Genomic DNA, 26146 nt, shown 5'->3' with positions numbered 1-26146 from the left:
CAGGATGGAAGAACTACCTGGCCCATGTGGACTGATGCCACTTCATGTTACATTTTCTTTTTCTTGATAACTTAAAGACACTTATAAAATTTCTAACAAGTCTGGAATCTGAATTTTAGAGTCTAACTTAAGGAGAATAATATTTTATAAGGACTCACTAAATCTAAATCACTTTAATCATTGAGCTGTTTCCGGAAAATTGCTTTTTAAATAAACTGGGAAGGAACTGAGATTCATAGCTCTTACCCTCACACTGCCTCTAAATTATAATTCCATGGGCAAATTATACAACCTCTCTGCCATATTTTTATAATAGGGATAATTACTCTTTGTAATAAGGATATTATCTCCCAAAGTTCTGAGAACATGAGTGAGATCAGGCTTGTAAAATGTTAAAGTTTCTTGAGTGAGGGATCCCATAAAAAGTGTAAATTATTAGTTTTTCTTTTATAGGCCTTTAATGAGTTATTGACCTGTCAATGATGAACCTGCCTCTTGAAATATTTCACTTCTTTTTTTTCAGGCTAACTGAGTGACATAATCAGCTCTTAAATTTTCCTGGAGTACTACTTTTAGAAGCTTTAAAATTTAGTCAAAAAACCCCCAAACAAACAGAAAAAGCAATATTACCTCCCTCCCAAACACACATGCATTCCCTAAGACTATCTAGTGTTTACATCTTTATCTTGACTTTCTATCGACTAGATTGATTGAACTTAATAAACCATTTGGGCCATCAAAGCCTCAAGTGCTTTGGGTTAGCTGAAGTATTACAAAGTCCACTAGCTTATTAGCAGTAAACCCTAATGTAGGAAAGTGATTAGAAATAAATTATTTACTTCTTGTCATTCTTGGTTATGAAATCATTCTACTCATCTATAGTTTCAGTTGCTAGTTTGTGGATTGTTCTTTTAAATTTTTGCTCATCCAAAATTAAAGATTTTTGAGAACCTAACTAGAAACAAAGCAAAACTAACACTTATCTGCATATCACAATCATTAAATTCTTTAGTAATGTTCCGGAACCTTATTTGGCTCAAGAGGATGTTTGAAGATAGTTCTAATGTTTTCAATTTGCAGAGTGGGAGAAGAAATTTCTAAAAATTGAGTCTACTATCTGATCCTGATTACCATACATAGTTGTCTTATATTTTAAAGTTTATTTTATGAGGACAAGGGGTTCCGGGCTGGCTCAGTCAGTTAGAGCATGTGACTCTTGATCTTGGGGGTCCTGAGTTTGAGCCCCACCTTGGGTGTAGAGTTTACTTTTTAAAAAAGTTTATTTTATAAGGATAAAATATATAAGTTTTATGCAAAGGAAGAAAAAAACTGAAAAACTGAAAAACAACCCAAATCTGGGATCTATGATAAAGAGACTAATTGGATTGACAGATATAAAGAAAAGTAAGTGAGGAATGCATGTGATGGTGTGGTAAGGTTGCTCCTCTTGGACAGTGGGCCCATGTGGAGAAAAAGTTTCTGGAACTGAGTCACTGTTGAGAAGTTCCTTGCAGAGTTACATGAAAGAAAAATATTTATATCCATCTTGACAGTGGCACAAAGAGATCTGGGTATAGTTCAGTGGCTTGGGTTTGGTTGACTTCACCTCTTGAACAAATCTGAGGATTAAACATTCACAAATGTTCCTAATATTTTCTGAACAAGGAAGTAAGATATTAGCACTTTTTTTTTCAGTGCTGTATCTACCATTATAGCATCTGTCAGTTAGCCTTAACTTTAAGCCTTATGGAAGAACCAATGCATTCTGATTTGAGAGTTTCCCCCACATGGTAAAAATAAAATGTGGAATTTCAGTAACTGGCATGAAAAATTTTGGTAGTACCCAGGAAGTTTTCAGAAACTAGAGCTTTTACATAATATGGAAGTTTTAATGTTTTGAAGGTTCAGTAAATTATGTAGTGCGTAAGAGTGAAGTCTAAATTACCCACTCAGAAGAGTAACCCTATAGCACACATGTCTGGATCCATGTATGCAGATGGACAGATACACTTCATTTCTCCTGGGAAGTTGAGTTCTAAAAGCTATCACTCAGAACAGACGGTTTTATGATTACATAAAAACAAAAGGAAAGATGACAGAGTCGTTATAAAAATGAAAGTCCTTTTGGAGTATTAACAGCTGAAAACATTACAACTTGAAGATGTGAAAAAAAATCAGCTTAAAACTACAAATTAAAAAAACAACAACAACAAAACTTGTGCAGAAGGTTCGAAGCATATGGACACCCACCCAGTTTGTGAGGAGGGCAATGGGAGCCCCAGACTTTAGCTTATTAAAGATGACCTTTCCCCTCTCTAAAATTTCAAAGCTGACGTTTCAAGTGCAGAGCAGACTGTGTGCCATATGTAACATGACCTCAGCTCCACTCTGCCCGAGCACTGATGCCATCACTAATGAGAGGTGAAAGGTCCTTTTCTTGCAGCTTTTTCAGAAACCCACCAACTCTTGCCTGTGAAGTAAGACTCCTCCCTCCCTCCCTCACCATCCCCTTGATTTCAAGAGAACTGCATTTAATACACAGCCTCAAAACACTTTTATTACCGGTCGATTTGCTTATAGCCACAGCCAAATGGCAGGATGTACAATCATATGCAGAAGAAAATATTTATTTTGACTCAGAAGGCAAAGGGATTAAGAGAACATTGTATTAACCTTGCCTTTCATCTATGTTTTAAAGGGAAATTCTCCAGAGGCGTCTATTGAAGTTCTATTTTTTTTATAAAGACTATCAAAGACTTTTAGGAGGCCAGGTGTGTGTTTATCTGAGGGGAGGGGAGAAAGGGAAGAAACTGTATTGGGGGAAAAGGCAGCTTCACAAGGCTGCTTCAGACTGCAAAGATGTATGTGCAGAAATCTGTTACAGGCATTCCTAACCAGCCAGCTCCCCCCACCCCCACCCTTTTTTTCCTGCTGCTTGGAAACAAAATAGCTTTCTTTCCAAGCAGGTTGTTATCATATTCATGGCATGGTCAATTTCCGTTTGCCAAGAAAATATTTAAGCTGATCAAAGAAATTAGAAAATCGGATGAATAGAAACAGACGTTCCCGCAAGAGAAGTGTTTCTCAATGTGAAGAGGCAGGCGGATTGCAGCCAGGCCACCCAGTTACTCCTAGGAAATTGCTGTCTTGCCAAAGGCGGAACTTCAGGGCCACCTAAATTCTACTGGAAGGGCTATGGAAGAGTCTCTACTCCCCCAAGAAATTCACATGGAGACTGGAGCTTGAGACTCTCTGGTGACGGACGTGTAAGGAGAGGTTCGGTTCTGGTCATCTATGTAAAAACCAGGAGGGCCTTTTACTACATCTGTTAATACAGAGGGACCTTTCAAGACAGAAGATGAGGGACTTTGGGATCCTTTTGGTTTGCTTCGCCTTCTTTATTACGAGCACGGAAAGACAAGAACACATTTTCCTTTGTAGATGGCAGAGGAGAAGTATGTACTTTTGGAATGGAGGGATAGCAGTTTCTCCTGAATTCATATAAATTCAGTTTTTAGATTTGTGGGTTTGGGTGGGGAATGGTTGACAGCAGTTGTCTTCGGGACCCTCTGGTCTCTGAGTGTGCGCCCCGGCTAACTGGTGACGGTAAATAAGAGGGTCTTCTCTTCGTTGTTCCTGGGCAAGGCGCGGCCAAACCAGGTGAGGCCACTTGCTGCGAGGCTTCGATTTGAAGATTGGTTGGCGTCCGGGTTTCCTTCTGGAGAACTCACGAAACCGAAAAGCCGGCCCCGCTCCGGGCAAGGGAATCCGGATTCGCTCCGCTCCCTGCTCGCCTCGGGGAAACTGGGGCACCTCAATCGTCAGTGAAGCGAGACCGACCCTACCCAACACCTCCGGTTCTCTGAGGAAGAAAGCGAGGGAAGGATGGCCCTGAAGGAAGGCAACTGTGGGGAAAGCTAAAGGAACCCAGGGAAGATCCCTTTCCTGCGAGTCCGGCTCGGGGCTACTCGGCGCTGGCAAGGCCACCACAGGCCAGGCGGTTCCCGGGCGGTGGGCCGAGAATCCGCCGGGCCAACTAGCCCCTCCCCCCGCGCGCCCCTCACCCCCGGGACTCAGCCGGCAGACTTTCTTTTCTTTTTTGTTTCAGTTCCTGCCGGCCAGCCCGGGGATCCTTTGCCAGGAAGACAGCGCCCTCTCTCTCCTGCGGCCGCGCCCGCCGCGCCTGGACCCCCTCCCTGCTCCGCTGACCTCCGCGCGCCTGCTTTTTGCCCCTGCCCTCCTCAGCCCGGTCCCCTCCTTCACGCCCCCGCGAATAATCGCCTCGGGGAACAACCCACGACAGCGGCGGGGTCCGAGGCCTGCGCTTGGCGGGGCAGGAGCGCCCGACCTCTGGCTGCAGCTCTGGGCGGAGCTGTCCCCGGCGCAGACGCGGCGCCCGAGAGCTCTCGCGTGGCCCCAGGGAGGGGTTCCGGGCGCAGGCGGTGGGACCGGAGGGAGGCCTGGCTCCCCCGCCTAGGCACTGCCCGCGGGCGGGCGGGGCTGCGAGCTCTTTTCCGCGCGCGCGCGCGCACGCGGCGACTTGGACGCGCGCGCGCACCTGGCAGAGCGGCTTATCCAGGTCCGCAAGATCCGCCGGCCAAAAGTGGACCTGGATCTGCAAGCCGGGTGATGGGAGGGTGGCGAGTGAACTTGAGTGGAGGCAAGGAAAGTTCTTATAGCCTTGTTCAAGCCCTAAACGCGTCCCTCGCGGTCTGCCAGCTCTGGAAGCCTCACCCTGCGGGCTTGCAGAAGGGCACAGCCGCGGTGTTAGAAAAGTTGTTGCAAAATCCAAACCCAGGCGGGTGGGCGAGACGCGCGGAGGGGCATGAGTGGGCATCTTCCCAGCACGCTCCACCCAGTATTTCTTTCCACACAGCTCAGAGGACTAGCGCTTCAGACAAATGCCTCTCGGCCCATTCAGAGCGGAGGCTGTCAAGCTTCTGTCCGCAAACATCTGGATCCTTTAGAACCCAATGTACTCGTGTGAGACTGCAAAAACATTTCCTATGGCGTGGATTTGCACCGACACAGGTACAGGCCTGAAGTACTTTCACACACCTCCCCCCAAACTCTCCTTGTGCCTGGGAGCCACAGGGGTAGTTCCCCTCGAGCTGACCCGGCTCCAGAGCGCAAGCAGCTCTCAGAAATGCACTAATTGAGTCGCAAACCACCGGCCGCCCTAACAAAGCGATCCATCTCGGCAGCTCAGCGCCCAATTTGTCCACAGCACTTTCTTCCGCAATTCAGAAGCATTATCTTGTTTTTAGAAGTATCGCGGCAGAAACGTGGCAATTATCCTGGGCTCGGGTTACGCTAAATGGCTTTAGGCTGAGAAATGGAAGAATACAAATGCCGAGAACGTGCTGATCGCCTCGCTGCGGGGCCTGGACCAGGGTAGGGTAAGCTAGGGAGATTTCGTAGGGGTGGGGAGAAGGAGGTCTAGCGCAAGTTCTAACTCTTGGTTGTCTCTCCCAATGGCATCAGCCAAAAAGAAGTGTCGGGCCTTTGTCCCTAGTGATTAAAGATTCTGAGCGATGGACCCTCGGAGGTTGAAAGAGAAGAGGGTCATATCCTGGCATGACCGGGCCTCGGCAGAGTTTCAGGCACTACTGGAGTAAGGAAGGGAAGAGACGTCGAGGGTCAGCGAGAAAAGATGGATAAAACTCCTGTTCCTCTTAGGTACAAGTACGCTAAAATTGGGGAGGAGGGAATTGCACTGGGAGAAAATAACTACGAGCAAAGAGAGTCGGCTCTGACGAATGGGGAGAGGCTTTCACTGCTGAACGAGGGTCAGGCCTGGCCTGGGAGCCCAGGCAGATGCTGCATTTTGGGAACCCGCGGGAACTGCAGAGGCCCAGAGACCACGAAGCATCGCCATTATCAGGAGAAGGAAAAAAAAGAAGAAAAAAAAAGCTTGTAAGAATCTTCATCTCTGTCCGCCAGGGTGAGTTTGGGCCTGGAAAATGGGAAGAAAAGAAAAAAGAGAGTAGCAAAAGGCGTTCGGGTGCGGCGCCGGGTGTGCAGACGCCTTTGCTAGCCCCAGCCGCCCAGCCCACAGTGGTAGCCACGCTGTGCGCGTGTCTCTTTCTCGTTCTGCTCAAACCAGCCCCCACATCTTGAAGTAATCAGCAGCCGAGAAGGGACTCGTCCCCCTGGCATCTCAGGTTAAAGGAGGAGGTCCAGGAAAATGTGGTAGAGCCATTACAAGAAACCCGAGCCGCAGTCATCAGGGACTCCAATTGCCATCGCATTAGGATTGATTAGAGACCAGCAGTACCGTAATGACCCGGAAAGAGGGGCAGCCAGGGATTATTAATATCAGAATGTGCCGGGGAAGTGGGGTGGGAGGGGGCTGAGGGGAGGGAGGGAAGAGTAAAGTGGGGAGGGAGAAGTTTTAAGTTACTAGGATTTATATATAAGTGCAGGCTTACCTGAAGAAACTGGATAGTCACTGAATCACGCAAACAATAAATCTAATTGCATCTTAAATTTCAAGAAGCCTGATTTGGGGGGGGTGGGGGAGGAGTAAAACCATCGTAAAAACCAGGCCAACATCTTAGTTTTTATGAACATGTAGTTATATAAAATTGTAAGAATCTAAGGGAAAAGATGGGATGGGGGTGCTGGATGTACACTTTCCTTACTAGGGGGCCTCTTATAAAAGGATTTGGGGAGTGCAGTTTTGGGTCACTTTGGGTCTTCTCTCCAGGGCTAGGGGGTAGTGGAGGAGACATTTTCTGCAGAGTCTGTAGAGGTGTAATAACCCAAATTTTAATTGAAATAGTGATACCTAAGTAGTGGCTTTTGTTTTTTGTTTTGTTTGAGACACCAGTGATCAGGATCCCTAAGAGATGTAGAGAAGAGAGTGGTTTGTCTCCTTCCTTGGACTGTGAGCCAAAACAAATCAGCCCCTGATGGTCTGGGCTGAAACGCAGCTCACTGGATAATTAACTCCATCTTTCCAGTCCACCCTAACTGTTTATTTAGTGTCACCCTGCATTACCGTCACTAGCACTTTCCTCTGAACAGGAGGAGCTGCAGGCTTTCACCTCCCAAAAGGAAATTCTTCTTAGCTTAGACAGATGCGGTATTCAGGATGTACATTAGTTGAGAAAAAAGTTGATTGGAAATTCAGTGGAAGATAAGGACTCTTGAAGATGATTTTTTTTGTGTAAATTTGCCCTAAGATGATATTAATAAAAAGGTGACAAGAGTGTCTTCAATTCTTAATAATGGATTCTTATAACACTCCCCTTCATTTTCTAGAAAGGTGCTTGGCATCTGGTGTCGAGTGGCATCTTCTGGCTCAAATAGGGTCATTGGCGAGTCCCTCAGCCACAGCCTTCTCAGAACGCAGCTAAAGGCGGCCCTTTCCGTCCAGGTGGCCAGCCCACCTTCTTCCTCCGCCCTACCCACGGGCTCCCCCACGTTTTGACGACGCCACCGCTCAACTTAGCTGGTCTCCAGGCTGAGCGCGATGCCCCTGCCCGGACTTCAGCGTTGACTTGCCCCGCGCCAGCACCCTCTGTCTGTGAAACCTCAGGTCCGCGGCAGAAAGATGCAGGCGCCCGGAGCCTGGCGGAAGGGAGGGGACCCGGCCAGAGAGAAATAAAGAGATCCCGAGGGTGTGTGTGTGTGTGTGTGTGTGTGTGTGAGAGAGAGTGAGAGAGACAGAGACAGAGACAGAAGGACAGAGAGAAACAGAACAATGAGATTGAGACAGTGAGGGAGAGAGGGTGAGAGAGATAAGAGAATAAATGAGAAATGAGAAACGAGGTTCGCACACAAAATAAACGAGTTTCCTCTTTCAGAATGAAAAGAGAGAAGTTAGAGGGACACACAGAGAGAGACCAGACGTGGGAGGACACACACAAGGGAGGATAAGCTCTCCAAACCCACAGCCCAGCCCTGTCCTCCAATCTGAGTTCCCTCGCAGCGCTGTCTCTCAGTGCTGGTCTTCGTCTCCTTTCCCCGCCCCTGGGACAATGCGGAGCCTGTATTTTCAGGAGCCGCGCGGGGCGGCAGGGTTTTTAGCAGCAAGCCGGCCTAGCAGCCCGCTCTGTTTGTCCAGGTGTGGGCGGGGGGCGCCGGTCTCCTGGCGTCTTGGGCTGGCGCTGGATTTTCTCACCAAGGAAGTGGGAGGCTCTCCTCGCAGCTTCCCGCTTCCAGGAGAAAACTGCCTCTTTCCATACATACATAAATATATTAGGGGAACAGACAAATCTTCATTGTTCAGAAATAAGCCGCGGAGGCCGGCCGGCTCCCCTTGGCCCTGCCGAACGAGGTTGGAAAGGAGGGAGGGAGAGAGGCGGGGGCCGCGCGGATCCGGTGTCACGTTGCAGATTCCCACTAAAGATAACGAAACGTGATCTATTTTTCAGAACAGCAAGTGGATGGGAAAGAGCCTTGACAACACAAAACTCATTTACTAATGGACTGGTTTTGAGTTTCTCTTCTCGGGGTCCGCAAATCTCCCTGCCTGAGTCCTCGGCCTATTCAGACCTCGCCGGGAGCACGGTCCCCCAGGAGGCAGGTGGGCGGCTGCTCCGGCGCCGCGCTGGCCGTCGCAGCCCAGGATCCCAAGGGTCGAGGGCACCCGGAGTTTCCAACCAAGCAGAGGAAAAAGATGAATGTTGTCACTGCAGCCAGGATTTGGGGAGTCTCCGCACTGCCCCAGAACGACGACGCTAATTTATTGAAGGAACACCTCCCGATGCTCTTCCCTTCCAAATATCTGTAGGTAGAGTAGGATCCCCGCTGTAGTTCTTGATGGCGAAGGAATGCCAAGAAAGCGGGCCGGGAGCCCCAAAGCATCTCTCTCCAAGCCAGAAGGGAAGCAAGTGGGTTCCACACAGAGGTTTTTAAACCAAGGCCTTATATATCGACCCAGCCGAGAAACCCCACCAGCAGCTAGTGCATTGGCCTTTTCCAGAAACCGGTTGTGCGCACCCGGCGGTTACCTGCACTGAGGAGGCACAGAAGAGCCGAAACCAGGCGTCGGGCGACGGTCGCCAGCCGCGTTACCCTCGGGAGCCGCCGAGAAGCAGCAAGGGCAGCAGCTATAGTTGCTCGTTCCCTTTAAATCTCCGACGCATCTCTGTTTTTCGTGTGATTTGCATTGACAGCAAAGGTTTTAAGTTACTAGAACAACTCAAACCTTTCTGTGTGCGATTTAAAATGGATCATTGGTTTATGTGGTTTGTAAATTCACGTCATTTTACCTCTTTTAGTGGTTTTCACTGAAAGGCTCCATTTTGGGAAACCTTATATATCCGAACCAACAATTAACATTTATAACAATTGGTTTCCCTAACCAAGGGATCGAAATAGTAGGTAGGCTCATTGGTACAAAGCGAATAGCACCTCTCCTTTCTAGTCCCGCGATCTATTGGATTAAATGCAAGGAGAAAGGCTGGCCGGCCCGGGCACGGCCTCTGAGGACTAGCACCACATCTCATCATCGCGGTGCCGGCAATCGCGGCACCCACGCGGTCATCTCCCCAGTTGTCGCCAACGTCTCTCACGTCCTTGTTCCTTTTGAAGAAAGATGAAAAGAAGTGGGCAGAGAGGTCTGAGGAAGCAGAAAAAAAAGGTGGTCATATTGGTGTCTAATTGCCGTCTTTCTGCTCCTCGTCATCCCCTGTAAATTTATACCTGCCCTTATTTGTCCAAGCTACGCCTCATTTCCTTATACAAAATTGTTAATTATAAAGTACACCCCATACTCAACTTACCGTTTGTCTTTTAAGAGACGTGGCTGGACTTACAGACCCTCCACCCCCTACACACACATTTTAATTCTGCGCACTTGCTCCAGACTTGAGGGTATTAACTGATTTTTAGAGCGGAGTTTAAGCTTCAGTTCCGGTCCTCATACAGCTGCCATGTCAATAAGGACTATTCCAAGCAGAGACGTTCCTTCTGGCAGGACACTGCAGCTCCTTAAGACTTCATCTGAAACATCATGAGCACTAAAATAAGACGGCGAGGGAAAATTACCAGACACATGGGCTTGGGCTCAGCCGTGCCAGGCTTCCAGTTTAGAAAGTAAGTCATTGGGCACACCTAATGGTAGGGGCTCTTTTGAAATAATATGCACCAAGAAGAAGAAGGAAGAAAAAAGAAAGAAAAGAAAAAGAAAGAGAGAAAAGAAAAGAAAAATAAGAAAGAAAAGAAAAGAAATATTATGCACCCATTACATGGATTTTAAAAAAGATAACTCTAAAGGTAATGAAATATCAGCATCTATTTCCAAGGTCTAATTGCATGGGATACTGCAGAATTTTAAGGATGCAAAAATGCATTGTGTGGGAGTTCAGGGGAGAAGCAGCTTCTCTCTACTTGGAACCTCTGGAGAGACAGCCAGGACAGAAGGGTGAAACCCTTCATGAGTTTAAAATGTACATCGCAGGGTGCACTGAACTGGGCACATTATTTTGAAACCATATAAATAATACCAGGGGAAACTTATGCAGTGCTCCTTCTCCCACTTATGTCTTAATACATAAATGGTTCTGTGGAGCTGGGCTCTGGCTAATGTAATCAAAACATATTTGAAGAAGACAAGCAAGTTTAAAGAGCCTAGAGTTTGTTCTTCACATTCACTAAGAGGGTGCATTTAAATCAAAAGCATTTTTGAAGTGTACTTAAAATTCTGTTTTGAACTTATCTAATCAGAGATAAGTATAGTTATAAAGTCACTCTCCTTCTACCATTCTGCTCCCCTTATCTTCCCGCATTGTTCTTATCTGCTGCCAGTCTCAGCTACTGACAATAGATTATCTTTGTTTAGAGACACTAATTGTTTTCAAAATCTTTTTAATAATTGCTTTGGAACAAGGTGTGCAAATGAGGCTTAAGATAATTACAGCTTCATTTGTTTGTACAGTTTTACTAAACATTCTCCACATATACACAAAATAACAGATGATGGGACTGAAATTGCAGGACATCTCTCATTCCCTGGCAGTAAAATAGGCCTGCGTTGCAACCTACACACACACACACACACACACACACACACACACACACACACACACCTCTTTATTTAATCTTCTTGGAGCCGCTGTCGTCCTGGCTTTGAGGGCAGTGTCCCTCTCAGAGCAGGGCAAGGATTAGGTTACAATCAGATGGCTATTGGAGCCGGACACAGTTTTATTTAATTTACACCCCATCCAGCGCCTTTCGTTCGAGGTTCCCAAAGCATTTTTGCTAATAGCAAGTAAAGCTTCTCGGCATTCCTCAGTAGCAGAGGAATGGAAAACGCAAACGCGCCGATGAGGAAACTGAGTCCAGAAAGCTGCCCGCTTAAACCACAGAACGTTTAGATACCAAATCACAAATGAATCCTCAGAATCTTTATTTGCTCAGCAACAATGCTCTAAACAGCTCTTCGCATGGTCCCAAACAGTCGTGGCCTCTTGAAAATGAGGGAAGCGCTATCCAGCTGGGAATACCTGTGCCCTATGGAGGGCGGTGGGGGCGAAGGAAGAACGGCGGAGGAAATTAGGCTCCTAGAGTTGAAGTCAGCCGGGGAGAAGCCACTCTTCCAGAGGCTGCAGCCCGGAGCCCAGTTCTGATCTTGTATTATTTATCGCGTTCCCTAAGCTATTCATCAATCCATTATTTATTCATTCCAACATTAAGGTAATTAAATATGAGCTCACCGGCAAAGGGCAAGTCTGCAAGGGACAGGGACAGGGGTACGGAGGGAGAGGAGAGGAATTATAAGGTCTGGAGTCATTGATTTGTGCAGAGATGTGCACGGCTGCCCTTAGGTGACACTGGAGAGGGGGCTCACGTTGCAGGGTCCTGACGCGCTCACCCACTCACACCCCCCGCCCCTGGGCAGCGCGGCTCCCTCCTCCCCCCTCTCACCCCTCTTCCCACCTCTCCGGGTCCTTCTCCTCCCACCACTCCCTATCCCGGGCTCCACTGCCGCGCCCTCCCCGCGCGGGGCGGCGCGGCCTCGCTGCCTGGCCCGGCGGCGCGCGGGCTGGCCAGCCCCGGATAGGCGCCGCCCGCAGCCAATCAGCGCGCCGGGGACGCTGCGCGCTTTAAGGCCGCTGCGGGGAGAACAGAAACCAAGTTCCCCGGCAACGAGCAGCATCAACCCGGCGGGAGGCGGGAGGCCGGAGCCAGAGAGGCCCAAAAGGCTGCGGAGTGAGCCGGCCGCTCGGTGTCCAGCGCTCCCCTCCCCTCGTCCTTCTTCCTCGGCCGCCCAGCCCTAAATTTCGACCAGCTTTTTCGCCTACGGAAATCCTAGGGAGGGGGTTAGGAGCAGCTGCGCCCCCCTCCCTGCGGCTGCCGCCCCCTGCTTTTTCGGCGCTGCTCCCTGCCGCGTGCGCCCGGGCAGTGCACCTCGGCAGGCCCCAGCCATGTCGATGCTGCCGTCGTTCGGCTTCACGCAGGAGCAAGTGGCGTGCGTGTGCGAAGTTCTGCAGCAAGGCGGGAACCTGGAGCGTCTGGGCAGGTTCCTGTGGTCGCTCCCCGCCTGCGACCACCTGCACAAGAACGAAAGCGTGCTCAAGGCCAAGGCCGTGGTTGCCTTCCACCGCGGGAACTTCCGCGAGCTCTACAAGATCCTGGAGAGCCACCAGTTCTCGCCTCACAACCATCCCAAGCTGCAGCAACTGTGGCTGAAGGCGCACTACGTGGAGGCCGAGAAGCTGCGCGGCCGGCCGCTGGGCGCGGTGGGCAAATACCGAGTGCGCCGAAAATTCCCGCTGCCGCGCACCATCTGGGACGGCGAGGAGACCAGCTACTGCTTCAAGGAGAAGTCACGGGGCGTGCTGCGCGAGTGGTACGCGCACAACCCATACCCCTCGCCTCGTGAGAAGCGGGAGCTGGCCGAGGCCACTGGGCTCACCACCACCCAGGTCAGCAACTGGTTTAAGAACCGGAGGCAAAGAGACCGGGCCGCCGAGGCCAAGGAAAGGTACGCGGCGTGCTTCCCGCTGCTCGGGCGACCCCGGGAAGCCTTCCTTTCCCCTCCGCCCCTTCTCGCCCCTGCTGGCACCCGCCACCGCGTCCTCCCGGCCGGCTGGAGCCCGTCCGCGGGGCGGCGCCCAGGCCTCCGCGGTACTGCAGCGAAAGTTCATGAACTCTGAGATCGCTTGCTAGGGATGGGGAGTCATTTGATTTGAGCGCCCGCGCGTGGGCTTCTTGGGGGTGTGAGTGTCAGGAAATATTGGCGCTAGGTTTGTTTTTCATGCCTCCCTGGTTGGCTGGGGCGACGAGTGGGGGTGGGGGGTGCGGAGTGAGTTTCGAGATCCACTACAGGGGAAGTGTTGATTGGTGTCTCGAGGAAAGGGGTTCGGTGGGGGCTGAGGGTAGCGAACCTCTCTGCTCTTGCTCCCCAGAGGGGTGGAGCTGGCCTGAGACATCTGCTCTGCCTCCACTCCCGCCGCGTTCCGTACTCGCTCTCTCCTGGTAGGCTTTTTGGGCGAGAGGTCGCCGCTTCATTCCGTACTAGCTGTATAAAGGGAGGAGACTTTAAAAAGAAATCCACAGAAAAGAGGGCTTTGGAAGAGTTGGCGCTTCATTATCTGGCGCCTGCTCCTCTCGGGGCTGCCTCGCGCGTGTCCCGCTGCCTCGGCGGGTCCATCTGGCGGTCCGCGCCGCCGGCCCGGATGAGGAAGGGGTCCCCAGTCGCAGACTTCTCTCTGGAGCTCAGAAGGCAATCTTATTTTAACCTGTCTCTGCCTCCGCCCTCGTCGCGCGAACACCCCGGTCCACCTGGCCCCGCTCCATCCGTTTGCTGTGCAGTTTCCGGACGAGGTTCGGAAGAGCGCGGGGAGGCGGCGGCGGCGGCGGCGGCGAGGGCGCTCCGGGAAGCCGAGGAGTTTTGGGGAAACCTGAGCGCCCGGGAGGGCTGGGTTTCCTTTGTTCGCTTCCGAGCCTGGGGGCCGCAGATGTCGCCTCTGCGTTCCCCTCTGGGTGGAAAAGCATGGAGCCTGGATCCTCTCAGCTGCAGTGGCTTTTCTGGGCGAGAGACTGGGAGGGCCGGGGAGAGAAAGAGGGAGCCAGGCAGGCGCTGGGGCCGAGGAGGATGGGCCTGAAGGCGGAAGCGGTCAGGGCTTCGAAATGCTGAAGTTTACCAGCACCGAGCATCCGGACCGACGCCCGGGCATGCCGCACCGGCTCTCGGGCTGAGCGGGGTCTCGAAGTTTCCTCTGCGGGGAAACGGTGCGCTGTTGTGGGTGTCCGACAGGGGGTTTGAGAGGGGGGCTGTGAGGGACTCAGGACTGAGCGACTAACACGGAGACAGGGACAATACGGTTCCAGTTAGATTTTAGTTACAAAACGGTCGTCCTATAAGCCAGGCCCGAGGGCCCACTCCCTGCTGAAATCGGAGAGACTGGCTTCGCTCCCTGTGTTTACTCAGGTCACTGGGCTGCTCCGGACACCACTTCCCATGACCTGTCCTGTGCTTCTGAAACCGCAACCTCCGGGCAGGGCCAGGGAAACTCGACGTTTAATTGTTTCCTCAGATGGGAACAGGGCAATTGACTTGATTCACCCTAGACATCTGCGCGTGGGGCTCTGTTTGTCCTCTGATCATTTTCTTTATCACCAACAACTATTTGTTGGAAGACTTTCAAACTTAATTACTTCTAAATGTGCTGGTTGAGAGGTATTTAAAAATAACTGCTTGAACAAAATTTTTAAAGTAATTTCTGTGTTTCAAATAAGTCCTACTGATCTGGCTTTCTAAAATCTGGAAGAGGAAAGGACCTGGCTCCCCACAAGCTCTGTCCGTAGTTCCCCATTTCTCCAGACTCCTCTGCCTCCTTACTTCCCCCAGGACCCTTGGGAGTGGGTGGGAGGGCACAGCTCCTCCATTCGGGTATATGACTGATTGCACAATGGCCCTTTCCTTCTTCCAGCTCCCCTCCTTCCACTCACACTTTTTTTAACCTACTTTTTTTTTTTTTTTAACCATATGGTGTTGTCCTCTATTTCTTAGGGAGAACACCGAAAACAATAACTCCTCCTCCAACAAGCAGAATCAACTCTCTCCTCTGGAAGGGGGCAAGCCGCTCATGTCCAGCTCAGAAGAAGAATTCTCACCTCCCCAAAGTCCAGACCAGAACTCGGTACTTCTGCTGCAGGGCAATATGGGCCACGCCAGGAGCTCAAACTATTCTCTCCCTGGCTTAACCTCCTCGCAGCCCAGCCACAGCCTGCAAGCCCACCAACATCAGCTCCAGGACTCCCTGCTGGGCCCCCTCACCTCCAGTCTGGTGGACTTGGGGTCTTAAGTGGGGAGGGGCTGGGCCTGGAAGCAGTGACTAGGGACACCTGTAAATAGAAATCAGGAACATTTTTGCAGCTTGTTTCTGGGGTTCTCTGCATATAAAGGAATGGTGAACTTTCACAAATATCTTTTTAAAACTCAAAACCAACAGCAATCTCAAGCTTAGTTGCCTTCTTCTCTCCGACTCTTGCATTTCCCATCCCAGTGCAGAGATCAGGAAAAAAAAAAAAAAAACCCAAACAAACAAAAGCACCCAGTCACCCAGTCTTGGTTCTGGGCAATCCATGTGCCAGCTTCAGTAGCCTTTCTTTTTTTTTCAGTGAATGGGAATTACAAATCAACTGGATTTTAAATATTTCCTTTTAATTTATTTATGGAAAAGTCTTTTTGGGAAGAGGAAAAGGAAATGAAGAAAGAGAGAGAGAAGTCAAAATTGTGAAAATAAGAGCCTCCAGCCAGGAGGAACTGGTTGCATTCTTAAGGTGAATAGAAAAAATATGATCTTATAACTTTTTGATGGGGAAAATTAAGTTTACATTTTTCATTATTTAGTGTTAAACACTTTTATGTAGATTAAAATGAAAGAACAGTATTAGGGGGAAAAAAAGTGCCTAAACGTCTTAATGCTCTCTGTGTAAGGCAGTTAGAAATAGCAGTGACCATTAGTAATACAACTATTTTTGTCAAATTTGGTGGGGTTTTTGGTTGTTGTTTGTTTTCTTGGGTTTTTTTAATGGCAAACTTTAAAAATGTACCAATGTGAAAAAAACACTTTCCTGAATGCCATTACTTCTCATGCCCTTGAAGCTTTCATATCTGTAGCCTACTCCTGTTAAGGGTTTCTTTTGTTCCTAGTTTCTAGCCTGCAAAAATATACGACAAATCTGGCAACCTGGTATTTGTTACTAAAACAGCATGTGTTTTCAGGTTTCTTTTCTATTGTACCTAAACCAGTCTAAATTAAAACTTAGTAGAACACCAGGAGTATGATTCTGTTTCTGAAAGGTGAGTTGTGTATTGCTGTCATTGGCCTCCCCCTCTTTTTTTTGAAGTTTTCTTGCTTTCTTACTTAATGGTGGTTGTGAATTGCAGGGTACTTTGAAGGCCACCACCTGAGCCAGGAGTGGTGACTGAGTTGATTATGTGACAGAAAAAGAGTGAAGTTAGCTTTGGGGTATTTATTTTTTTATTATTTAGATATGAAGTTTTGTTTACCACTAGCTCTTCTCCACAGCGTTCATATGTTAAATCAGCTCTTTTGTATTAATGAGTTTATGACAAGACTGTGAAAGTAAAATAATTTATCTGCTTGGAAAGAAAAGGGGGGGCACTTGAACAAGGATAACAACATTGTGAATTAATCTGTATAAATAGAAAGCAGACCAGTAGGACCAGAGCTCTTTGCACTGCTGCCGGATAGTGTCCAGAAAAATCCCAGTAATCATGTAGGCTCCATATTATTTTTGCCTGGGGCAAAAATGATGTATCTTTGTATTTAGCTTTTAAAATTAGTGAAACAAATGGCATTATTTATTAAAATTCTACTCAGGATAACAGGACTGGCTTGCTTGTGCTTTGTAAAAATATTGCTCCCCAGAGAGAGTCTATTTATTTTCTGACATGACAGTTTCATAATTTTGATTTTTCCTCATCCATGTCACTATTAATATATTCATTTTTTTTCTTACTCTTTCCTATCTTTCCTGTCCTGATCTAGGAGACTGAGGTGTGTGTATGGGGTGGGGAGTGGAATTTAGGCCTTATTATGAGTTGTTGTTTTTTTTTTTTAATGTCAAATAGCTTTGACTGAGTTCAAAGGAGAAAGGATCACTGTACTTAACTGTAGTCACTTTTACTTATAAAGTCATTTTTTCCCCCTCAGTGATGGACAGATGTGCACACAGCCGCTGGGAGACCATCATTTGGATTGGGAGCTCAGGGTCCCAATCTCCCTTGTTAGTGTTTTGGATCATTAAGTTGGTGTTTATTTAAGTCACGAGGGTGTTTATTCTCCATGTCTTGGGCCACGGAGAAATGCCACCCTCTGCAGGAGGGGCTCTCACAGGGGATCTCCGCACATTCTTCACATTCACTCCCCAAAACAAACACCCTGCACAAAGATAGCTTTCAATGACCCTGACAGGCTTCAAAGGACACCGCGGAAATCTCCCTGGAAAATAAGGAAGGGCCAATTACTTTAATTTCTTACATGCCCTCTCTTCCTACTCTGCTGACTACCCCCCACTCTTCCAGCTCTGCTTGGTATAATTTTAGACTCGTGGAAGGTCTGTCTCCCTGGGCGCCCGGGCCCACTTCCTGCTCCCTCGGTTGGTGAATCTTGGAAAGAAAGGTCTGCAGATCTGGCGAGGAGCAGAGCGGGCCAGTCCTGTAAAAACCCCTGTGATTACTGCTTGTAAACTCGTTAAAAGGACAATTTTCTGTCGCAGTCATAAACTCTTTGTAAAATCCCTGGCACTCGATTCAGAGTGCGCATATTCCAGATGTGTTTAATAAGAAATTGCACAATATGCCTTCCTCCGCCATCCCCGGCTCAGTCTGGCTGAACTAGGGACAAGCAGGAGGAGGCGAGAAAGCTGGATATTCCTGTGAGTTTTCTTGGCAATCTTAGAGCGATCACTGGGGGGAACTAACCACATTTTTTTTTTCCTTGAGGAAATCTTCGAGGACCAGCTGTTAAGGGACCTCCAATTTATCTTCTCGGCGTCGCAGTTTAACTGAATCAAAAGCCACTTTTCGTTTCTCCTCTGCAGGTTTCTTAATGATAGCCAAAGTAATGAACAACGGCTTATAAATAGTGTTTTTAGGACGAAACCTTACAGCCTTTTGCCAAGTAAAATGAAAAAAAAAAAAAAAACCCACACAAATATTAGGGCGATTTCTTTTCCCTGACGTTTTAAATCTGAACACACAATTGTTCGGGTCCCAGCTGCCTGCTCGCCTTGACCTCTTGGCTGAGAACGAAGCTTCCTAAGTATTCGGAGGCAAAGGGACGTGGCCGGCGGTTAGCCCTCAAAGCCCCACGAGCTGCAGGCAAGGAGACTGGCGCCGCCGGGGCCGGGCGCTGCGGGTCTTGAACCAATTCTGCAGGCAAGGACAGCTTGGTCTTGACCCGAGCTCAAGTGGAAACTTCCAGGAAGAGGCATTGGCATTGGCGTTTATGGGCAAACTCTGTTTGCTGAGCGGTGGCCCTCGTGAACGCCCCTCTGCCCCGCACCTTGACGGCCAGTCGGGCACCTGGCACTGAACCCACGCAGAGCCGCGGTTGCTCTGCTCGGCCGCCGCTGCCGCCGCGACTCCCGCAGCGGCTGCGGCTGAAGGGGGCTTCACGCCTACCGCCTCCCCCACCTGGAGGCCTTTGGTAACGTCTGCAGGCAGAACTCCAGGTCCTGGGAATCCAGAAGCGTCCATGCCGCGCCACTCGGGCTGCAGAAAACTGGGGGAGCTCCTCCCGCCACCCGCAGACTCCAGAGGCAGTTCCTTGCCACTCTCTGCCCTCCCGAGGCGCGGGGAGTCCGGGCGCCGGAGCTCTCTCCTCCCGGCCCTGGCGGGGCCTCTTCTCCACCGGTTCACAGACAATCGCGCCCGGGTCCCGCATCCCAGCTCAGCTCCAGCGGCCTGGTGGGCCGGCCCGCGGAGACCTTGGGTACAGAGGCTGCGAGGCTGTCCCCGAGGGGCAGACACCCAGGCGGGAGCCTGAGCTTCGCGGGACAATGAGCAGCCGTCGTCTTGTGTACCCCGGAGCCACCTCTCCGGCCCAAGTCCCGGTCTCCCGCTTTGAGTCGTGGAGCGGAGCTAAATTCTGGGCGAGGCGCGTGGGTGGCCGCGGACGCACGACTGCGGGGTTGGAGCAGGCCGGGCGGCGGCGGGGTGAGGCCGTCCTGGCCCCGGGCTGCGCCGCACGTGTGCACGCTCTCGGGTTCTCCGACACCGCGCTTTGGGTGCAGGGCAGCGGCCTCGGGCCGCAGAGCCTAGTCGGGAGGCGGCCTAGGCCCCGCCGCTGTTCCCTACTGCCCTTCCTGCTTCAGCTATGCCCCGTCTCCTTTGCTTCCTGGGGCCTCGGCCTCGGCTTTCGGATCTGTGCTTCTCACCCGCGCCCTTGGCAGAGGAGTGCCAGCCAGAGAGGGCGTCTCTTCCCCCGCCCGTCGCTAGAGCGTCGTCGGTCGAGGAGAGCGGCCCTGGTTTCTAGACTCCCCTTCTTCGGCGGGGGGACGTTTTCCCCTGGGCCGGTGGCCCTGGGCCGGGCAGCAGCCTCTTCCCCACGCACGGCCCGCGGCCCCAGCAGGGAAGGCACCAGCCGAGGCCTGCGGGGCGCTTCGGGCCGCCGGGCTATCGCCGCGCGCATTCTGCCCTTCTCTGGTGGGTAGGTGGCGTTGACAGGGACAGCGGGATCAGGGTAAGGTGAGGAGAGTCGCTGGTGGCCCACGTGCTCTCTCTGAGCTGTTTCCCCTTTTTCTGAGCTTTCCCCAGGAGAGGAACACTAACACTCTCCCCAGCTACCTTCTCCAGCCGCCGGAAGCCAGCGGAACCAGTGCCTGTGCCCATTTCGCCCCCAAAGGGCAATCCGCACAGAGGCTGCCCGAGGGCTCGGGCCCTTAGCCAGCAGGTCTGCTCTGCGACCTTAGGTGGGAACTTCTGAGCCCCTCGAGATCACAGTGACCCCTCCCCCAGTCTGATTGACTCCAGTAGCTCCACCTGGAAGGTTCTCTAAAGAGACTGAGGAGCCAGCCAGGAACAAAAAGAGTCAAAATCTTGGGCGAATTGTTGGCTTACTGTCCACCCAGAAAAAGCGCTGCCCTGGGAAGGCCGCGTTTTCTCTAGTGTTTTAAGCCGAGTATACACACACAATTTCGTTCCAGCTGATGAAATTGGAAACCTGTTCTCCCACTGAGGATGACAATCAGTGTTTTAGACGCTGTGGTACTTTCAGACAGCGAAAAACAACACTACAGTAGCATTTAAAAACAAAGAGAAGGAGACTGCTTGAGGCGCGTGGACGCCGGGCTCTCCAGTTTGAGTTTCAGCTTCTCTCCTTTTAACTTGTTAATGGACAGCTGAGACCCTATTCTCAGCAGGTAGAGCACAACCAACCAGAAGTTGCTCCCCTCTTTTTCTTTGCTGTATGGGAGTCTTTTGTTCTCCCTCTCCTTTTGGGAAAGTGCTCGTTTATTGTTTTCCTTTGCCATAACGTTAAAATATTCTTAAAATCACATTTTTTTTTTTTCTGGATCCAACAGGAAAATGTAGAAAGAAAAACAAAGCCAAAAAACTGAAAACCAAACCTCCAACAATCTTATCATTGAGAGAAAAAAAGGTTAACTTCAGATTTAACACACACTTAAGCTTACCTGAAGTGGCTACCCACTTGTAATTAAAATACTACGAGGTGATACTGATTGCTCTCCTTTCTTCACTGTCATTAGTGGCTGTCATGAAAAGGACAGGTAAGTAGAAAGATAGATGCTGGCCCTTTACTTTAGTAAGGAGGCATGGAAATGCATACTAGCTTCCTCCATCTGGTCCCCTGTTCTTCCTACTCCAAATTAGAGATAAATCTTTTATATGACTGACATAGGCAGACCCAAATAGAAGCACTCATGAATTAACACAAGTCAAATTTATTTCAATTTGCTATATAATTTATTTTCATTTAGGATTTAAAATTGATTATGACTTTTAAAATATCATGGTTTATTTATAATAGATACATGGGTTTTTTGGGGGAGTGGTCATTCAGGACCTGAGCTGATATGGATGTGGGATCTTAAGGGAAAGAACAGCCCTAGACAACATATTTTTGCTAAACATAGGGCATTAAACTGTTTTAGGATTCTTAAAGAACATTGAAACCTTTAACATTTCATAGAGCTGGTCAGTCAGCATCCCTAATACAAAATCTGCAGGTTGTTGTCAGCAAGCCTGCAAAACCAACTTTCTAGGTGTTCTTTACTTTATATTAAGTGTTTTTTGTTTTGTTTTGTTTTTTACAAACTCAACTACTCTCTTTTGCTCCCCTACCCCAGGCATGACTTCAGCTGCTTTGCAACACTTCAATTCTAATTTGAGTTGCCACTTATCCAAATAATCTAAATACCAGGAAAAGGCAATGGGACTGTGAAAAAAACAAAACAAAACAAAACAAACCCACATAGCTGTGACATCTTTAGTTAGCTCTCACAGAGATATTATATTTAAACTGGAAGCATCAGTATGCAGTAATGCTCCCTTAACTTTTGCAGTTTTTATGTGGTGGGGGGGATAGTTGTGGGGACTGATGTGGTTGGTGGAGGGGAGCAAAAACTTACGGTGCTTGTACAGAAAATGCCCATTTTTGAGGAGGAGGTGGCATAGTCTGCAATACCTTGCAAAAGGCAACTTTACCTCTAAGTCAAGGGGATAGTTACATGGAAGAAGCATTAGCTCTGTATTTATTTAGAATGCCATGAATGTGAAAGTAGGTAACAAGCTTAAAAAAATTAAGCCAGATAGAAAGTCAATGTGCCTTAGTATCTACGAAGTGAAAAGAACGTTTAAACAATTGGAGCCTTGTCTGTCTGCAGATATGTGTGGTGAATATTTTCTATGCATTGCTGATGCTATATAAACACAACATGCTTCCTCCTAAAGTCAAGTTCTTGATTTTAATTGAAGAATAATATTGCTCAGGGCTCTACCTCTGAGTACAAATAGCTAATCTAAGAAAATCAGTTCTGGGAATCTGGAACCAATGGCTGATTTCAAAATAAACATACAAAATCTTCATAAAGAAAGCCAGGAGGATTATTTTTACATACAATATATCTCCTGATTTCTCACACACACACAAATCTTTTATGGTAAAACTAAAAGGCTGAATGACAATGCAGTCCCCTTACCATACTCCTGTTTTAAAAAATCAGTCTGTTTTAAGGCTCCCAAACTGTCCTTGTTAACTTTTCTAACATTAATGTATCTTAGAAGCAAATCTGTATGGATTTCCTCTTTCCTTCTAATTAAATTTTTTTTCCCCAGGGAGGGAAAGAGTTATAGGACAAAAAAAAAAAAAAAATGAAATAGAAAATAAAGGTATAGTTCAAAATTTGTATTATAGTATTTAATAAGTAGCAGTTAAACAGTATCCACACAACAAAGAACACTAGTATGCTAACTTTTCTGTTTTTGAGCAACTAAGGCAAGAATTTTTTAAAAAAATTACTTCTGAATTAGGAATAAAATAAATGGGGGAAATTTTGAGATAATTTGGATTTTCTAATACAGAGCCCAACATGGATGCTCAACAAGGTCGATTTAGGGAAGAGTCTGGGGGAGAGAAAACACCCATTTACAGACATTTCTTAGAAACTTGTGGTAGGGTAAAGGTTTTCTTTTAACTAGGGTTAAGCCCAACTGCACTGACACCAGGAAGGAAGGAGATGAATCTACCTAAGTTCAGAGACCACACCTGGGGCTCCTTTCAGTAGGTAGAACCAGGTGACCGGAATATGCCCCATTTTCTCCTGGTTCCTTCATGTTCCAAGTCCCGCTAAGATGGGAACCCCACAAACTAAGAAATTGCCAAGTTGAGCCAGATGTAAAGATGTTCCCTCCAATTCTCATTCAGGTCATTGATGTGAATGTGCGTTGGGTTTTCTGAAAGTTTATTTTTAGCTCCCCTGGGGGACAAGAAAGAGTTAATTTGTTTTCTGACAGGTTTCACACTGTGGGCAGGTCTGCCAAAAAGGAGAGGAAACAGAGAACAGCCCTATGATTAATTCTACCTGTTTTTCCCATGAGCGATCACCTGCTCCAGGGGTCATGAATAGCAGGTAGCACTCCCTCTCCAGGGCTCTGAGAGCTTCGTTTGTTTGGTGACAGCTGAGTGACAAGGCCTGAAACCCGAGCCCATCGCCTGGCCTGATGGGGGGATAAAAACCCTGGATGTTCCCTCAAACATTTCAGGAAATGAAAGTTGTAACGCGATCCCTCCTGCGCCCACATCTCCCCCAGCAAACACAAAAGCTCAAAGGAGCCTTCTCGGGTTGAATTCGGCCTAGGGCTGACGGAGGGAAAGCGGAGCCTGGCGCGGGGCTGGGGGAGGAGAGAGGAGAGGGTTGGGGCTGCGGCGGGCAGGCTCTCCGAGCTGCGGAAGGAGAGGAGAGCGCGGAGAGCGCAGGGCGCCAGCGGCCCGGGCGCCTCTCGGGGCCGACTTCCACGCCGCGCCCCAGGCGCTGCGCTTCCAGACCGCGGGGGCCGCCGCTGCCGCCACGGTCGCGTCTGTCGTGAGGGTCAACTCCGAGTGAGAAGGGAAACCGCGGCCTCAGGCCCAGCACAGACCCCTGCTTTGTAGCGCGGCCTCTGCAGCGGGGCCTAGAGCCTCCCGCCGGCGGCAGCGCAGGCCCCGGCCCAACCTTTGGGCGGAGGCTCTGGAACCCCGCGCCAGCTCTTGGGCAGAGGTGTCCCTTCCGACCGCCCCGGGGCCCAGGCCGGATGAGCTGCGGCGATCCTGAGGCCGAGCGGCGACAAGGCGCGGGCCTCACTCAGCGCCCTTGCGCTCGGCCGCCCCCATCAGTCAGCAGCATCCAGCCGCCTCCTGGCCTCGCCCGCACTGGCAGGGGACGCTCCCCGGCCGCGGTTGGGAGAGGGGGTCGGGGTGGGGGGAATGAGAGAAGCGAGCTGAGGAGTTGACGCTCAGACTCCCACGCGGCCAGCCATCCTTGGGGCGTACTGTCCTGTCCATCACCGCGCCCTGGGCCCGGCAACCTCAGGGTTGGTAGAAGGTAGTAAGCCCAAGCCCCGAAAGACGCGGTTTTCTCCTTAGCCTGGACAGCAGCGACTGCTTGTTCTCTTACAGAATTTTCTTTTCTCTATGAGTTCAGACAGCATTATCAGTCCCCATCTCTCTCCGCAACCTTCATGGAGTCAAGGCAGGTGGTTTTGCTTTTGTTTTTGTCTTTAAAGTAGGAAGACATTACAGAGAGAACTGACGTGGGAATGAGAGTGACGCGTTGTCACAGATCCGTCACTGAGACACACTTGCAAACTGTGTGACTTTGCACCAGTTACCTAACTTCTCTGATCCTCAACAGGGAAAACAGGAACTATAATTCTTACCTGCAGGGGTACTGTGAAGCTTAAATGAACGGAAGTATTAAATGTGAAGTGCTTGGCACAATAGGCATTTAATGAATAGTAGCTATAATTATAACATGCTTGAGGCCTCCTTAGACTTGCACAAAGCCGCCTGGGAAAATTCCCATGATGCTAGCGTTTCCAGTGAGGGAAGATTATGGCCGTTTCCTCCTTTTGTCTGAAACACAGAAAGAGGCACAAGTTACTGCAATAGAGAGGTAAGGTCTGATTAGCCTTTGCGGGTAGTCAAAGCTGAAACTTATTTCTTGAAGCTCTGTGTCTAGAATCTTCTATTTTAAGTCCAGTAATTTAATTCCGGAATGATATTTATACCTACAATGCTTGGATTTTGTCATCCCTATTCTTCATGATTTGAACACTTATGTAGATGCCATCATATATGGTAGAATTCCATTGATGAAAAATAAAACCCACTTAAATGTGCCTGCAAATGACAAATTACTTAGAAGGGAACTAAAGCATTCAGCTGAGTAGAGAATTTAAGGCCCCACCTAAATGTGTCAACATAAGTGTAGAGTAAGAAACTACTTTGAAGATTTAATGCTTTGCTGATGTTAACGCAGTGCTGGATATAATAGCACCTGATAAATATTTTTTGAGTAAATGAATGGGCTGCTGAAATGACAGAGAGTCTTTAGATAGAACACAATTCCCAGAGTTGGAATTGTGCAGGACCCTCTTGGGTACATTTCTTCTCTTGTGACACTCTCTAATAATCACCAGGGATAAATAGCTCATTTTGACATATTGTACATCCTTCTCTGATTTCAAGGACTTTCTCATTCAGGTATTATTGAAAGCAAAGTGCATAGCTGAAATTTGCATGGGTAAGCGAGAGAGAGAGAGAGAGAGAGAGAGAGAGAGAGAGCGCGCGACAGCGAGAGAACTGTCTCCTGGGATTATGATTTACTTTTACTGATAGGCAGAACAACCCCAGCAAAAATAAAAATAAAGCCCAGAGAGTAGGTGAAGCAAACATGTGGTAGATGTCTTTAAGGGTGGATCCTCACATACCACTGTCCCTTCACAATGATTTCATTGTCATTATTGGAAGAAGCATTTTGTATTCAATTCTTTAACACTATCTTTTCCTCCAGCATTTTCATTTTTTTTTTCAAGTATCCTAGCCAACTAAAAACTGTACATATTTAAGTTTTTAGTTTAAGAAATTCCATCCATGGGGTGCCTGGGTGGCTCAGTTGGTTAAGCGACTGCCTTCGGCTCAGGTCATGATCCTGGAGTCCCGGGATCGAGTCCTGCATCGGGCTCCCTGCTCAGCAGGGAGTCTGCTTCTCCCTCTGACCATCTCCCCTCTCATGCTCTATCTCATTCTCTCTCTCAAATAAATAAATAAAATCTTAAAAAAAAAAGTCCATCCATTTGTAGCAAATGACTATACACACTCAGGAAGAGTGTTGAACTTTTTCACTTTTTGTTTGTTTGTTTAGTAAACCCTATATTCCACTTACAATTTCCTTGAGGTAGAGGGAGAGGGAGTAGATGAGTCTTTAGAAATTTACCTAAACGGTCTGTTATATACATGTACTCACTCTACTTTATGCCTGCAGAATTGCACTTGTCCACCAAAATGCTTATTTTTGGCAAATACATGTTCTAGCATTACTTTTATTTGCAAAGTAAAGATTTGGATGTAAGCAGTACACAGACAGAAATGAATAGAAAAAGTGAGAGTTCAGGCCCATCACTTTTAAGAATGTGTCCCATAATCAGAAAACATGT

General features: G+C 48.8%; 1 protein-coding gene and 2 long non-coding RNA genes across 5 annotated transcripts; 2 read left to right on the top strand and 1 right to left on the bottom strand.

Annotated features, from left to right (window-relative positions):
* Positions 1-3374: 3374 nt before the first annotated feature.
* On the bottom strand, positions 3375-4428 carry LOC118539404 (uncharacterized). Its single transcript, XR_004919162.2, has 2 exons — positions 4299-4428; positions 3375-3862 (listed from the first exon to the last, which is right to left on the bottom strand). It is a non-coding gene; the product is annotated as an uncharacterized LOC118539404 (long non-coding RNA).
* On the top strand, positions 3753-10577 carry LOC118539403 (uncharacterized). Of its 2 annotated transcripts, XR_013440718.1 has the most exons (3): positions 3753-5944; positions 7267-7543; positions 8382-10577. It is a non-coding gene; the product is annotated as an uncharacterized LOC118539403 (long non-coding RNA). The 2 variants fall into 2 exon arrangements; XR_004919159.2 differs by lacking the exon at positions 8382-10577 and having other exon boundaries at positions 7267-7626.
* A 1663-nt stretch (positions 10578-12240) lies between these two features.
* Positions 12241-16240, top strand: SIX1 (SIX homeobox 1). Of its 2 annotated transcripts, none has more exons than XM_036097906.2 (2): positions 12241-12937; positions 14969-16240. In XM_036097906.2, the coding sequence occupies exons 1-2, from the start codon at positions 12378-12380 to the stop codon at positions 15261-15263; spliced, it is 855 nt and encodes a 284-aa protein (XP_035953799.1). In that variant the 5' UTR covers positions 12241-12377; the 3' UTR covers positions 15264-16240. The 2 variants fall into 2 exon arrangements, with proteins under 2 accessions (XP_035953799.1, XP_077909907.1); XM_078053781.1 differs by having other exon boundaries at positions 12316-12878; positions 14969-15109.
* Positions 16241-26146: the final 9906 nt, after the last annotated feature.

The sequence above is a fragment of the Halichoerus grypus genome, chromosome 8 (genome assembly GCF_964656455.1).
Source record: "Halichoerus grypus chromosome 8, mHalGry1.hap1.1, whole genome shotgun sequence".
Taxonomy (NCBI): Eukaryota; Metazoa; Chordata; class Mammalia; order Carnivora; family Phocidae; genus Halichoerus; species Halichoerus grypus.
This window is presented reverse-complemented; position numbering and strand designations above follow the sequence as displayed.